Source organism: Lupinus angustifolius, chromosome LG06 (genome assembly GCF_001865875.1).
Source record: "Lupinus angustifolius cultivar Tanjil chromosome LG06, LupAngTanjil_v1.0, whole genome shotgun sequence".
NCBI lineage: Eukaryota > Viridiplantae > Streptophyta > Magnoliopsida > Fabales > Fabaceae > Lupinus > Lupinus angustifolius.
This window is the reverse complement of record NC_032014.1, coordinates 9,503,674-9,517,228: the sequence shown is the minus strand read 5'-3', so window position 1 is coordinate 9,517,228 and position 13,555 is coordinate 9,503,674. Positions and strand designations below refer to the sequence as shown.

General features: G+C 34.4%; 2 protein-coding genes across 2 annotated transcripts; one reads left to right on the top strand and one right to left on the bottom strand.

The window, feature by feature from the left end:
• Window positions 518–5,112, top strand: LOC109349675 (protection of telomeres protein 1b-like). Its single transcript, XM_019590580.1, has 10 exons — window positions 518–707; window positions 1,442–1,578; window positions 2,199–2,388; window positions 2,729–2,790; window positions 2,928–3,016; window positions 3,443–3,724; window positions 3,818–3,894; window positions 4,000–4,058; window positions 4,543–4,695; window positions 4,820–5,112. The coding sequence occupies exons 1-10, from the start codon at window positions 584–586 to the stop codon at window positions 5,039–5,041; spliced, it is 1,395 nt and encodes a 464-aa protein (XP_019446125.1). The 5' UTR covers window positions 518–583; the 3' UTR covers window positions 5,042–5,112.
• Window positions 5,502–10,700, bottom strand: LOC109349673 (ERAD-associated E3 ubiquitin-protein ligase component HRD3A-like). Its single transcript, XM_019590578.1, has 6 exons — window positions 10,052–10,700; window positions 9,032–9,523; window positions 8,356–8,571; window positions 6,827–7,150; window positions 6,477–6,719; window positions 5,502–5,942 (listed from the first exon to the last, which is right to left on the bottom strand). Exons 1-6 carry the CDS (start codon window positions 10,607–10,609, stop codon window positions 5,724–5,726), a joined length of 2,052 nt encoding a protein of 683 aa, XP_019446123.1. The 5' UTR covers window positions 10,610–10,700; the 3' UTR covers window positions 5,502–5,723.

Genomic DNA, 13,555 nt, shown 5'->3' with positions numbered 1-13,555 from the left:
ACCCTAAATATATCAAAGTGGTTAGTAATTTATTTTATGAAAATCTAATGGCATATCTATTAACTAATTCAAATCATATGAATCATTAAATTTTCATACAATAAATAACTAAAATATGAAATAAATTATTTTTTATTGAAATAAATATATTCCAACATGTAACATGGTCATCGAAATTGTTCAATGATCATGTTACAAATAATAATAAGGTTAAAGATTAGAAAGTTTAATTTAATACTAAAGTATATAATAAAAGAATAAAATATTCATTCATATTAGAATATAAGTTATTTCTTATAATCATTAAAATTATGATACATGTATTATTTTTATTAGTTTTTAGAAATATTTTAATAAAAAATGTTATATGAAAAATATTTTATCTGCGTAATATAATTAATCATAAAAATACTAAAACAATTTTTTAAAGAATGGGAACAAGGGATTCTCCTCACTTTACAAAATGGACTCTACTCACTTTTTGTTGTGAGTATTTATAGAGAAGAGAATTCCATTCTCCTTCGATTTCCCTCCCATCTAAATTAAATTGGTTTTGCTTTCTGAAAACCCTAATTGTTAAAGAATGGGAACAAGGGACGATTACAAGTTTCTTACAATAAAAGATGCATATTCATCGATCAACCAGAAAGTTAACCTCATTGGCATTATCCTTGAGTTCGGTTTCCCTAAGCGAACTAGGGGCACTGGTAAAAACTTCACCTTTTCATTTCACCCCACACGAAAATTTGATTTTTTTTGGGTTTTTATTCCAGAAATGGTGAATTTGACTGGCAATGATGATAAAAAGGCCGGTCTTACGGCTGCCATTTACTTCTTTGGTAGTAGATTGACGAAATCTTTTCTTGAAAGTGTGTTTTCTGAGCCACTTTCACCATTTTTGGACTCAAATTTTGTTTTTGTTTTTTATTTTTCTTTTAACAACTTTGCAATATTTGAGAAACTTTGATGGGTTTTTTTTTATCCGAGTGCTAAAACCTGAAAGGAAGTATTTTATTAGTGTGTCATGTTAGTGTTGTTGTGAAGCTTCAAATTTTGCTGGTTTGTGTTAACACATAACAGTGACCTCTTTATGGAGTTTTTTTGTGTGTAGCATCACAACATTTTACTTGTAGTAAAAAATGAAGGTCATTCTTAAGAAAAGAATGTGCTTCAAATTTAGTCACTGGTAAATGGAAAAATTTCAAGCTGATCCCTTTGAATCTTGTATGACGGTGAAAGTAGTCCTCGATAGAGAGTAGTGTGTCCCTCAATATTGTCTTGAAAAGGACTAATTTGACTTAAATTTAAGATTCTTAGAGAACTAATTTGTGACTTTTTCATAAGCTTGCATTTACTAAGGACTAAATTAAGGGTCTTTCCAAGGTATGAACATGAAATATCTCTTGCTAATGCTGCTTATACTGCATAATAATTCCTGCAGATTACTGTTGTTCGTTAAGAATAATTGATGAAACACATCACCAAACTGGCATGTCCGTCAACATTTTTGCTGAAAATGCAGAAAGACTTCCCCATGTTGCTGCAGGTGGAGATATAATTCAGCTTTCTCATGTCATGGTATTCCCTGATAGTAACCTCTGAAGAGCAATGTTTACTGTGATTTTTGCGGACGAGGCTTTGTTTTTATTTATGCATTTAGATAGTTTCAGAGTCAATTTCATAAATTCAGAATATGTTGATCACCAGCCCTAGATCATAAGTTACTACATGATTAGTTGACTGGATAGTGAAGAAAGATGTTTGACTTTTATATAATTCCATTGATGATGTTTATTGAATATTTAATATATAAAAAAGGTGGTCCGATCACCGATGCGTTGTGCTCCTACCTTGTAGGGTATGGGAACAGTATATGTACACAATCTTACCCCTGAAAGTGGAGAGGCTGATATTTAATACATAAGTGCATCAAAGTATTTTACAGAATATCAGTTTGTCCGTGTACATGAAAAGCCTTTAAATTGATCACTCAATATATTTTTTATTTTTTATGTATGCATCTTTGATAAAACATGTTATTTCATGATTGCACATAACATATTAGCCTGGTATTATAAAACTGAAATGCATAATGCACATCAAATCTATACTCTTTTGCTTGCTTCACCACACATGCAATGGCAATAATTTTGCTCAATTATTGTTAAACTTATGCATGCCTTTTATTTTTTTTGTAGGTAAAAAAGCATGGTGAGGAAATAAATGCTGTTTTCAACAAAAGATATTCCTCGTTTGCTCTATATAAAGGTGAAGATGGTGATGATGTTGCTCCTTATCAATTTTCTTCGAAATTTCTCCAAAGAGATGAGGACAAAAATTTTATTGTCAATCTTAGGAAATGGCTGGTCAGTTTTGAGCTCCGTGAAGGTATTCTAAATTTGTAGAATTCATATAACATGAATTCGGTTTATTCATCAATTTATGTAGTCTAAAAGAATTTAATTTGCACATGCATAAATACATACAACTGTTTGTGATTTATAGTAGAAAGAATCCAGTCAATGTGTAATCTTGTATTTCTACTCTTGTATTTAATTATTGGCATTAAGATGTGTTTAGGAATTCTTGTAGCTCATTAAAGAATTGCCTCTGGTGAAATCAGTATATGTCTGAGGAGTTTCTGGTTTAGTTTTTAGTCACTTCATCAGCTTGCTACTTGGTGCTAGATGTTGATGTGTGAATATTAAGGTTTTCATATGCTATGTAGATGCAAGTGATTTTCCCATGTTAAGAGAAATCAAGGAAGGTCACATAAATTTGGCATGCAAGGTAATTCAGTTTTATTTTACTTATAAATATAATAATTAAAATATAGCCTCTTTATAATATTTGAGTATTACTTTTTATTTGTTGTCCTTCAACGTACTGATACTCTATTAATACCTACTGTTGTTTTGCACCTTAAGATAGTTCATTGCTGTGACGTTGCACAAAATGAATGGTTTATCTTTGTTTGGGACGGTACTGACACCCCTTCGAATGCAGTATGTTCAAAGTGAGTTGATACAATTCATTTTCAAATTATGTGTTTATCTCCTAATGTATGTGACATGTTGAGTTCGGATGGAATCATATCCAATTATTTTGCGGGCAAGCAAAAGCTAAGCAGCAGTGTTTGGTGGTATTTTGTATACTATTTCTTGTCAAAGGCAAGTTGCTGGACATAGACATAAAATGTCATAAAGCTCATTTGTTTTTTCTAGACCTCTTTCGAAATCACTTGTAACCATCTGCCTTTGCTGCTAGCTTGGAGCATAGTTACTGGATCCTCTCATACATTGATCCTATGTTAGCAGCCTAGTAGGGATTTAATTTTTTCTTCTGTATAACCGCTATGCTAGATACCATAATACAACTAGTTAAATGTTTGCATAGGATATATCAACATATCAATTTATGTTAGTATCTTGATGAATTGCAGACTAGAAGATGAAATGAGTTGTCCACTTCCTTTACAACCCGAATGTTTGCCTTTGCCGAGAGAGTTACTTTGTACATTGCCTACAGTTGGATCCATCTTGAGGATAACTTTTGATATAGGCGTTGACAAGAACTATCTCCACCTTCTACCCATTGGTAAATGGATCAAGTTTGTCAATATGCGTCTTGAAGTGCATGCAGGACTATGGTTTGGTGTTTTTACCCCGTTTACAAAGCTTCGATACACTCCCAATGATGACTGCCTCATTCTAGAATGCCAAAGGTGGTTGCTAAATTAGTTGACTCAATGTAGGGTCTTTAATATTCAGTGAACTAAAGCTTCTAATTTGAAATTTTATAATATTTGTTGAGCCAGGTTGTATGATGAGCGGATATCCTTGGAATTGGGAAGAATGCCTTCTTCAAGCTTACCTTTGTCGACATGTATTACAGGTATTTCATTTGCATTGCAATAACATTAAGTCACATGTTTTAAGTTAAGATTGTCATAAAATTGAGATTTCTTATGGGATTAACAACCTTGTTTTATCCTTACAGAGGTTAATTATGATCACGTGCCTTATGTTACTTTAATGGATGTCCTCACCCATTTGGAGGTACAATATTTGCATTTTCTTCACATGTGCCTCAGTCATAACTTCATTCAAATCCCAAGTTAAACTCATTTATTGTGGATATTTTAATGTTGATCCACTAAACTTTTTTTGTTCATATATTTAGTCATGTATTGGTAACTGGATCCTCCAGTCTAGAAATAACTACATGAGGCGAATCCAGTGGCTTTTGTTTATGAGTAATATTTCCTTTTTTGTTGTTGTTTGGCTGAGAATGCAAACCTGTATTTAGCAAAACTATAGAGGATCACAATTTTCACATGTTGTCACTCTGAAAGTAACACGCGACCAATGCTGCATAGGAACACTTCTTTTAAATTTAATCGATCAACCTTAAACTCTTTCATATATTGATTGACTCTTTCATATATTGATTGACTCTTTCATATATTGATTGATGTGGGGTACCTCTCTTTCTGTCTCTGTACATCAGTTACTTTTTGCTTACTAAATTCATATATTGAAGGTGACAGCTAAGTTCAAGTGTGTTGCTCGAGTGGTAGCAGTATTGCCTTGTGAACCTGAAAAGTTATGCTCTCCTTTAGGGACATACAGAATGCGCCTCACGTTAGAGGACCCAACAACTAGAATCCATGCTTTTGTATTGGCTGAGAATGGGGTCAGAACAAATTTACCCATTCTTCATTTGATTTAAGATTCATGACATTTATTATTTTATGCATGTGTATGGTTGGAAATCAATGCCACTAATCCTTCCTTATTCTTGTAATGATATTTAACAGGAAACTCTTTTTGATGGTTATCCAGACATTGACAATTTGACAAGGAAGCTGAACAGGTTACTTGGAATAAGTGATTGTGATGATAGTATTGGGGCAAAGGATGCTCCAAGAAATCCACCATGGGTTCCTTTTTGTCTTAAATCATATTACATTGATAAATCAGATATCTGGGGCTGTAGATACTTTCGAATATTTGACACCAAAATAGTGGGAGAAGAATGATTGGATATTTGACATTGATTGAATATAATTTCTGACAGTGTGCATATAATTTACAAAAGCTTCTTTTTTAATCTTTCCAGGGCTTTCATGGTACTGTATTTTGAAAGCAAATATGTAAGTTAGTTTACAATGTTATCTGTTCAATATTATTTATTGATAGCCACCGTCTAGATAATGACATTCTACGAGTAAGTCACTTTTTCATAAATGAGAACAGAGGGAGGACATTGAAGTCATTTTATACTAAACTTGACTCTTTCATGAAAATTCAACATCCCATCCAAGTATCTTTGAAATTTTACTTCCCCGAGTATTTCCCCCCAAAGTTGGCATCTCACTTAGTAATGTGAAATCAGGTTGAAATTAGAAGTGACAAGTAGCACTTTTTGGCGGAAATGGGATATTTTTTTGTTGGGAAATATGATAGGTTTTGTACTGATTTTTGAAATTTCTGTTGGGAAATAAATCTTTGGCTCTCATCCCTTGATTAAAGGGATGTGTATAAAAAGCATGTTCCTAACTTACAAAAGTTATGATGAATATCTACAAATTCACTTATTAATTCCATAACCGTTAAGTTTCCCTATATGGTATAATTACACCCTGTAGATTGTAATAATGCACATGAAACTAACACCTGCAAAAAGAATCTGCATCCTTTGGAAGCTTGTTGTGACATAAACTAAATGGGTGCAGGCACACCAAGCTCGTTAGGGTGATTTGGCTGAGCTACCTCTACAGGCGCAGCAGGTTGCCGCCGTTGCCTTTCCCGGAGATATAGAACTGTTAGAAGGCATACAAAGAGGGTGAGAATTGTGGCATTTCCCTCCTCTAAAAGCACATCCTCTACCCATGATTCCAACTTAGGATAGACTTCTGGCAATGAATCAATCACATGGACCTAAAATAAACAATAAACACACTGCAATTAGCATCATGAACAAAGAAATTATAACAATTATAGTAATTAAAGATATGACGCTTTGAAAATAATTAATTAGATAAAATAAATACGAAGCTATGAAAAATCATTTGAAAAATGGCATATGACACTCAGGAGAGACTGAAGAATGTTCTTCAAGGGTGATGACTCTAATTTAGTATACAACGGTTGATTTTATCCCAAAAAATATTTAGTCTTTGTATTTTGCAACAAAACAATAGAGACTAAATATTTTCAAGGATATCCCTTTGGGGGAAATGTAGTGACATTACATATGTGGCACCAATCTATGCCTTGTTGAAAAAATGCCTGTTGCTCAATTGGCCATTACTTAATATCCTTGACTGGAGTAAGAGGTTACAGTTTATCATAATGTCCTAGTTGAACTCAGACTATAACAGGTAACTTAGATAGCGTAGCATGAAAAGAAAACTACCAATAGATAAAAAAACAATGTCAACTTTATTGTAGATGGTTAACCAAAGAACTCACCAAGAAACTGCCGTCATAGTTCATACGAACCCACAAGCTTGTGAGGGCCAGTGTAACTGGCAACTTTGCTGCTGGATCATGGTTTAGGGCTTCATCATAGTAACGCTTGGCGAGATGAAGGTCCAATGGAAGTCCTTGGCCATGCTCGTGCATGTATCCAAGGTTGAACATGGCTTGTGCATTAGATTGTGATTTGGCATGCATGTAAGCCTCAGCAGCTCGCTCATAATCCCTGATAGTACCCTGAGTAACAAAGCAAAAGTAAAGAGCAGTTGTAGGGAAAGAGAGACCATAGTTTAAATTGATTTTTCAGAGCATGCAGTTGCCTAATTCATCACAAAAACACATACCCGGCCGTAGTAATACGCATCTCCAATGAGTAAAGCAGCATGTTCATTACCCTGCTCAGAAGCTTGCCACCACAGAGAATGTGCACACTGATGCCTTTCCGCATCAGTGCAAACTCCAGATTCACCCATGCAAATGCTATGTTCCCCATATTTGTCAAGAATCCATGCAGCATTACTTTGTGCCACCTCATAGCCCATCTCAGCCATTCTTGAATACAACATAAATGCCTTGCCAACATCACCTTTTAAGTATGATTCTAGTGCCCATCTAGACAAAGAACTCCATGGACCCCGCTCTGCAACTAGTTTGTACAATGCAGTAGCCTAAGAAGTAAGAACATAAAACATTAAAACTGTCAGAAGGCAAACATTTGTTGATAGTTATTACAGAACAAAACATTTAACAATACATAAATTTTAATTATAGGGTCATACAGATTTAGTATCCATAAGAATTGTCATACTGATATTCTAAGGGAATGCACATGGTCTCATGCCTTTTTGTACAATAAGTCACTTATAAGGGTTGTATTAGAGAACACATGCAAAATTAAAGTTAGCACTAGATTGCCAATCACGTCAACAATATGCACAATTGAACATGGAACTTCCAAGAACTAAGCAGACAAAAAATTCAAGTATTCATATATTACACTCCTTAAGAGATAGAAAGAGCAATTTAAAATAAAAAAGGAAGAAAACCATTTGAGTGAATACCGAGGATTGGGTCAGAAAAGGAGAAAATGAGCAATTACTAGTCCAAAAGGGATACTGGCTAGTGGTGTTATAATCATTATTTCAATTGGGTCAGAAATAATATACCGAGGATTGGCCAAATATTATAATCATTATATCATTAACTAACAAAACACTGGTAAACACTGCATAAATTCTAATGACTCGACTCTAGAAAGTGGTAAAGTCACTTTAACTGGCATGTAAATAAATGTTGCTTTAACAAAATCAAAAGAATATAAATTCATCAATCACAAATTTTAGGTAATGTTTGGCATGAGGACAGAACAGAACAGTATTCTGCTCTCTTTAGTTCCACCCCTGTCTTTCAGTGGAACCAAAATTTTCCATTTTTTACTAACACGTCTTGTTTTGTTCTATTTTCAAAACGCAACAAAAATAGAACAGAACACATGCTCTGTTCAGCCCCCTTCTAGCACGTTTACAAAACACTACTTTAATCTAGCTTTTTGAGAAATTTTATTCTTCGTTGCAAGATGCCAATCACATCAAAGCGAGATATAGTAACAAAGATGAGAAATTAGGTCAGTCCGATATTTTTAAAGTCAGACCAGATTGGTAGAGCATTGGGCCCCACTGATTGTCCAATTCGAGTACTGTTCAAAATTAGTTCAATCATAAGAACAATAAAGTAGTCATTACAAACATTATTCATATGAGTTATGACTATACTGACATTAGGTAATTCACCATTTAAAATATCACTTATACTAAAATTTATATGAGAGGCACATACTGATATCAAGCTTTTACATACTAATGAATCAACTTACCAAGGGGATATTTTTCTTGAACCCGACACCAATATGGAAAATCTTTGCCAGCTGGTAGAATGCCTTTGGTTGACCATGGTTAGCAGCTACTATAAAGAACTTACATGCCAACTTCACGTCTCTTTTCACTCCAATCCCCTTGAGATACAACACACCCAAGTTATAGTGCCCACCAACCTCATCATTACTGGCAGCCTTTTCAAAATACTCTTTTGCCTGTAATTTGCACAAAGTATCAAAAATTGGCCAGATATACAAACAGACAAAACCAATGATAAAGTTGCTACAGCAAGCTAAAAGTATACAAAAAATATGTGTTGTTGCAGGTTTATCCCTCAAATTGTTCCCTTCCCTGAGTATTTTGAGACTCAAATACTAACCAAAGGCATGCTTTGATTAACCTCAACTTTCTATTACTACTTTTAAAAACAAATTATATTAAATGCACAACTTGGATTCACTGGTTGCTGATATTCAAACAAGCCAACCAAAATTAATGAAATGGACGAGCATTTATATGGAATGCAAAGTGTGGAACTAAGGAGAAACATTAAGCAGGCCATGTTAAACAAATAGCGATGGTAATGACTGCTTTGATGTAAAGAACAGCATGACGATTAAAAACATAACCTAAACTCCAAGTAAACAGAAAGAGCAAGAGCGAGTACGATCTTACTTTTGTGTAATTTTTCTTCTCGACTCCATAACCTTTAACATATAAATACCCCAGCCCATTATAAGCTGAATACAGCTGCTGTTTCGATGCAAGTGTAAGCCATTCAAGGGCTTTAGTGTAGTCTCTTTCGACACCTGCTCCTCTAGCATATATCTCTCCAAGAAGTTCCATGGACTGCGGCTCTCCCTTCTCCACAGCCTTCAAGAACCATGAGAGTGCTTTGGAATGATCATGCCTCAATCCTCGAAGCCCAAAGTAGTAAAAGAGGCCAATTTTGTACATTGCATCGGCATTCCCTTTATGAGCCTGATACTCCAGTATCTGAAAGTCCTCGTCCTCTTCTCCTTTAGATTTACTCAAAGCTTCCTTATTCTCTTCAGGTCCATTGTGGAGCCTAACCGGTTCGGTGACAGGGGAGTCCTTGGTGATCAAAAAACTATTCACAGCTACTTCTGCTAATTCAGCATAAAGCTTAACTGATTTCTCAAACATCTACAATTAAAAAACAAACAAACACATTAAAGATTCACAAAGTAAATAAGGAGCCATTTGCTTAGACTTAAAAAAGAAAAAACAGTGGTATTTTGTTAAGCTGAAAAACATTTCTAATCTTCAAACTTTTTGCAGCTTCTGCTTTTTAGTAAAGCCCGACGAAAGGATGTTTGGAAGAGCTTATAGAGTGCTTATTCTGGCTTATAATACCTTATTGAGTAAGTTTATGAAAATAAGATATGACGTTCCTATAGGCTCTTCTCAGCTTATTTCAATAAACTTATGAAAATAAGCTACAAAGAGCTCTTTATAGCTTATTTCGAACAAACTTATTACACAAGCACTTAATTGATTGTTTACCTAAATGCACCCTAAATAATGTGCAACTGTCAGACATGATTCAAACAAGTTAATCACTTTGTTTTGTTTAAATAAAAAAAAGTAAACAACGGGGCCGTAATTCATATCCAAAATATTGTAGCCGCATATCTAAAACTATTTGCAAATCAGAACAATTTTGAATCTTACATCTTGACGCTTATAGGTATAAGCCAATGCCATCTTCGATTGCATGTTTCCACCTTCTGCAGCAAAATGATGATACAGAAACGCCTTAGCTTTGCTTCTCTCTCTCAAAATCCCCATTCTCCACAAAAACCCTAGTATCGATTGCGCCGCAGGGTAACCCGACTCAGCCGCCGCTTCAACCTCCCCGCAAGCCTCCTCCATCAACCTAACGTCCGCCGAAGCCACCGCAGACATCACCTTCCCGACGCCGGAGTAGTACAGAGTTTCCAGTTCCGAAGACGGTTCGGCGGCGGTGGCGGAGAAAGTTGAATCGGGTTCGAAGATTGGGCGCCATGAACCCGGGTCCAGCTCGTCCTCTGACTTTAAGGCATCGGATTCGCCGAACTCGTCCCACTCGGCGGAGTCGGGACCGACGGCGGAGGCTTCGTCGGAGGGGACTTCCTTGAAGTCTTCTTGAGAGAAGACGAGAACGAAGGGGCGAGCGAGGAGAGAGAAAGGGAGGAGAGAGAAAATGAGGAGGGAGAGTGTGAACTTAGTGGTCGGAGATCGACGTCGCATGGTGGTTACGGTGGACGGAGAAAATGACGAAATTGGCGGTATCCTATTTTGCACGTGGTTATTATTTGGTCATATCGTATTATTGTATGGTAGTTAGGGGTATTATTGGAATGTTGTTATATATTTGGCGTGCCACGTTTTTTCGGTTCGTTAGACCAGTTAGAAATGGCCAAGTCAGCAAAAATGCCAATGAACCATTACTTTTGGGGAACTTTGGGCTAATTTCATTAGTTCTTAGGCTGAATTGAGTAACACATTAGGAATTAACCAGTCCAATCCATTGTAGTTGTGTTGTCAGCTAAGTTTTGAGGATTGCTAGCTATTTTTTTAATTATATATACTTGTATTATTTTTATTTAAAAGTAAATAATGAATAAATAAAATAGTAATAATGATAAATAAATGAGAAAAAATATATTAATAATGTAAAAGTTTTATATATTATTAATCTATTTTTAAGTAGATAAAGATAAATAATGTACTACCTACATATAAATTTTTATATTCAAAATATATAAATCTTTATATAAATAATACATGTTTATTACTTTTAAGGCGAAAAAAAATCATATATTATGAAAGCACCGATTATTTCATAGACGGGTTCGGAGGTGGAAGGTGGGGGAGTTTTATTTGACGAGGATAATAAGGAGATTTATGAATCTTGTGACTGAATAGTGTTGGCATATAATATGCCCCTTGCAGGACTTTTGATATCAAACTGAAACTCCTCTAAAGTCAATTTTAACTTTTCCTTGACTGAATCTTAAAATATGTAATTATTAGGGATGATGATGGATCTGGTTGGATTGGGGTAGGATAATGTATTTTTACTTTATTTTTTGACTCAGAGTTATACTAATATCTATCGGGTCTGTTATCCACGAGTCATTGGGTACCTAGTAGATTTGTACGTATCCACAACTTAAAAAATATTAAAAATAATTTATAATATTTTATGTAAGTGCGTGTTTGTTTACTACAATTTTATGTGTTATTTGAGTAATTAACAAGAGAACAAATATAAAATATAATTTAAAATTTTAAACATATTTTAAATTGATTATTTCAATGTTATGATGTAAAATTGATTTAATAAGAATTTTTCAATCAACATAGTATCATTACTTATTAATTCTAGAAATCTGATGGTTTAGATCTACTTACTAATTCAAATCATTATATTTTCTTAGAACTGATGATTAATACGTGGAAGTAGTAGTTTAAACTTAAGTTGATCCTCTTCCATAAATGAATAACAGGTCTAGGTACCTCATTGTCCAAACTCATACCTATCCAACACCAGGTCTTAAAATCTCAGATCTCAATTATTACGATTCTAAAAACAAATCCCTACCCGACTGATTGCAGGTATTTTTTGCAAGCACTAACAGATCCGGGTACCTATTGTCATTCTTAGTAATTATAGATGAAAAAGGTTATATAATAAGCATGAATAAATACTTGAGTAAACAAGATGTTATATTTGAGGGCATTAGGTTTATCATTATACCTCTTAAAAAAATAATTTTTTCCAGCATTCAATTGTATACTTGTTCACTAAGGACTTTATTTTGTTAAAAAATATTCTTTTAATATTTTCCCCCACTTTCAATTGCATACTTGTAAAAAAAGTAGAATACTACTCATATAATTTGTTTTATTCGAGTCTAAAAAATACAAAAATATATTACTTTAATATAATTATATAAATTTTTGCATTTATATGTAAATATTAATTATATATGACATTATCAAGTTTAACATGATAGTTAAACTATTTAAGCCTTATATTGAACTTCTTATAATTTGATATTCGACTCGAGTTTGATAATATTAATAAAAATACAAAAAAGAAATTATTATGCAAAATTAATTCTCATACTTCTTTTAAATGACACTTTGTGACATTCTCTGAATATAACAAGACACAAGAGATAACCAGGATCCCCTGTCCCTGTATCAAATCTTGTCTCCACCAATCATATTTAACCATGTAATTTAAATTGACAAATCATTTTCTATCTTAATAATTTTAAAACTAACACTGTTAATATTCTTTCATATTTCGTAGCTGTAAAACATCTTCATCTTCATCATCAAATTACATTAGCATGTGATAAATGTTATACATTGTGGATCCATTTTTTATTTTTCACTAATTAATTAAAATGAAATAGTTTATTTTCCTTTAATGAATAAGATGAATGGGTAACATCTCGTGTGTTCGAGAAGAACAACATTGGTGGTGGCTCCACCGTGTCTGCCACTGCCCGAACAGTTCCAAGAAGACTAGAGTTAACACCTCATCTAGAGCCTATGCCCTATACCTGATTCACCTTCTTTCATTTACCTTCCACAATTGTTGGACTCGTCTCCTTACACCAACAGGAACACCACCACATTCAACGACGGTGATGGCTGCTCCTACGACAACATCTCTACCGCCTAAAGAGAGCATGTGTCCTGTTTCTCTACGATATCAGCCAACGACTTCAACAATAAAATAAGAGAAGTCTGGAAAAGAGGGTTTGAGAAAGTCCATTATCCTAAAAGTTAAAAAAATGAAAGTAGTAAAGTGTTATCGGTGTTAGTATTCTATTCATTTTTTTAACTTTGAGGATAATGGATTTTCTCAAACCCTCTTTCCCAGACTTCTATTCTTTCATTGTTGAAGTCGTTGACTAAGATTGTAGAGAATCACGACACATGCTCTCTTTGGGCGGTGGTAGTGCTATCGTAGGAGCAACCATCACCGTCGTTGAATGTAGCGATGTTGCTGTTGGTGTAAGGAGACGAGTCCAACAATGGTATAAGGTAAATGAAAGAAGGTGAACCGAGTAAGGGCCTAGGCTCCAGATGAGATGTTAACTCTAGTCTTCTTGGAACTGTTTGGGCGGTGGCAGACACAGTGGAGCCACCACCAATGTTGTTCTTCTCGAACAC

What these genes read in the sequence shown, in the direction of transcription:
- LOC109349675 (XM_019590580.1), top strand. Translation starts at nt 584, where the DNA reads ATGGGAACAAGGGACGATTACAAGTTTCTTACAATAAAAGATGCATAT. An exon ending in CAGTTTTGAGCTCCGTGAAG is followed by an intron (nt 2,389 to 2,728) that starts GTATTCTAAATT and finishes TATGCTATGTAG; the next exon opens with ATGCAAGTGATTTTCCCATG. An exon ending in ATGTCCTCACCCATTTGGAG is followed by an intron (nt 4,059 to 4,542) that starts GTACAATATTTG and finishes CATATATTGAAG; the next exon opens with GTGACAGCTAAGTTCAAGTG.
- LOC109349673 (XM_019590578.1), bottom strand. Translation starts at nt 10,609, where the DNA reads ATGCGACGTCGATCTCCGACCACTAAGTTCACACTCTCCCTCCTCATT. An exon ending in TCAAGAAAAATATCCCCTTG is followed by an intron (nt 7,151 to 8,355) that starts GTAAGTTGATTC and finishes CTTACTTCTTAG; the next exon opens with GCTACTGCATTGTACAAACT. An exon ending in ACTATGACGGCAGTTTCTTG is followed by an intron (nt 5,943 to 6,476) that starts GTGAGTTCTTTG and finishes TGTTTATTTTAG; the next exon opens with GTCCATGTGATTGATTCATT.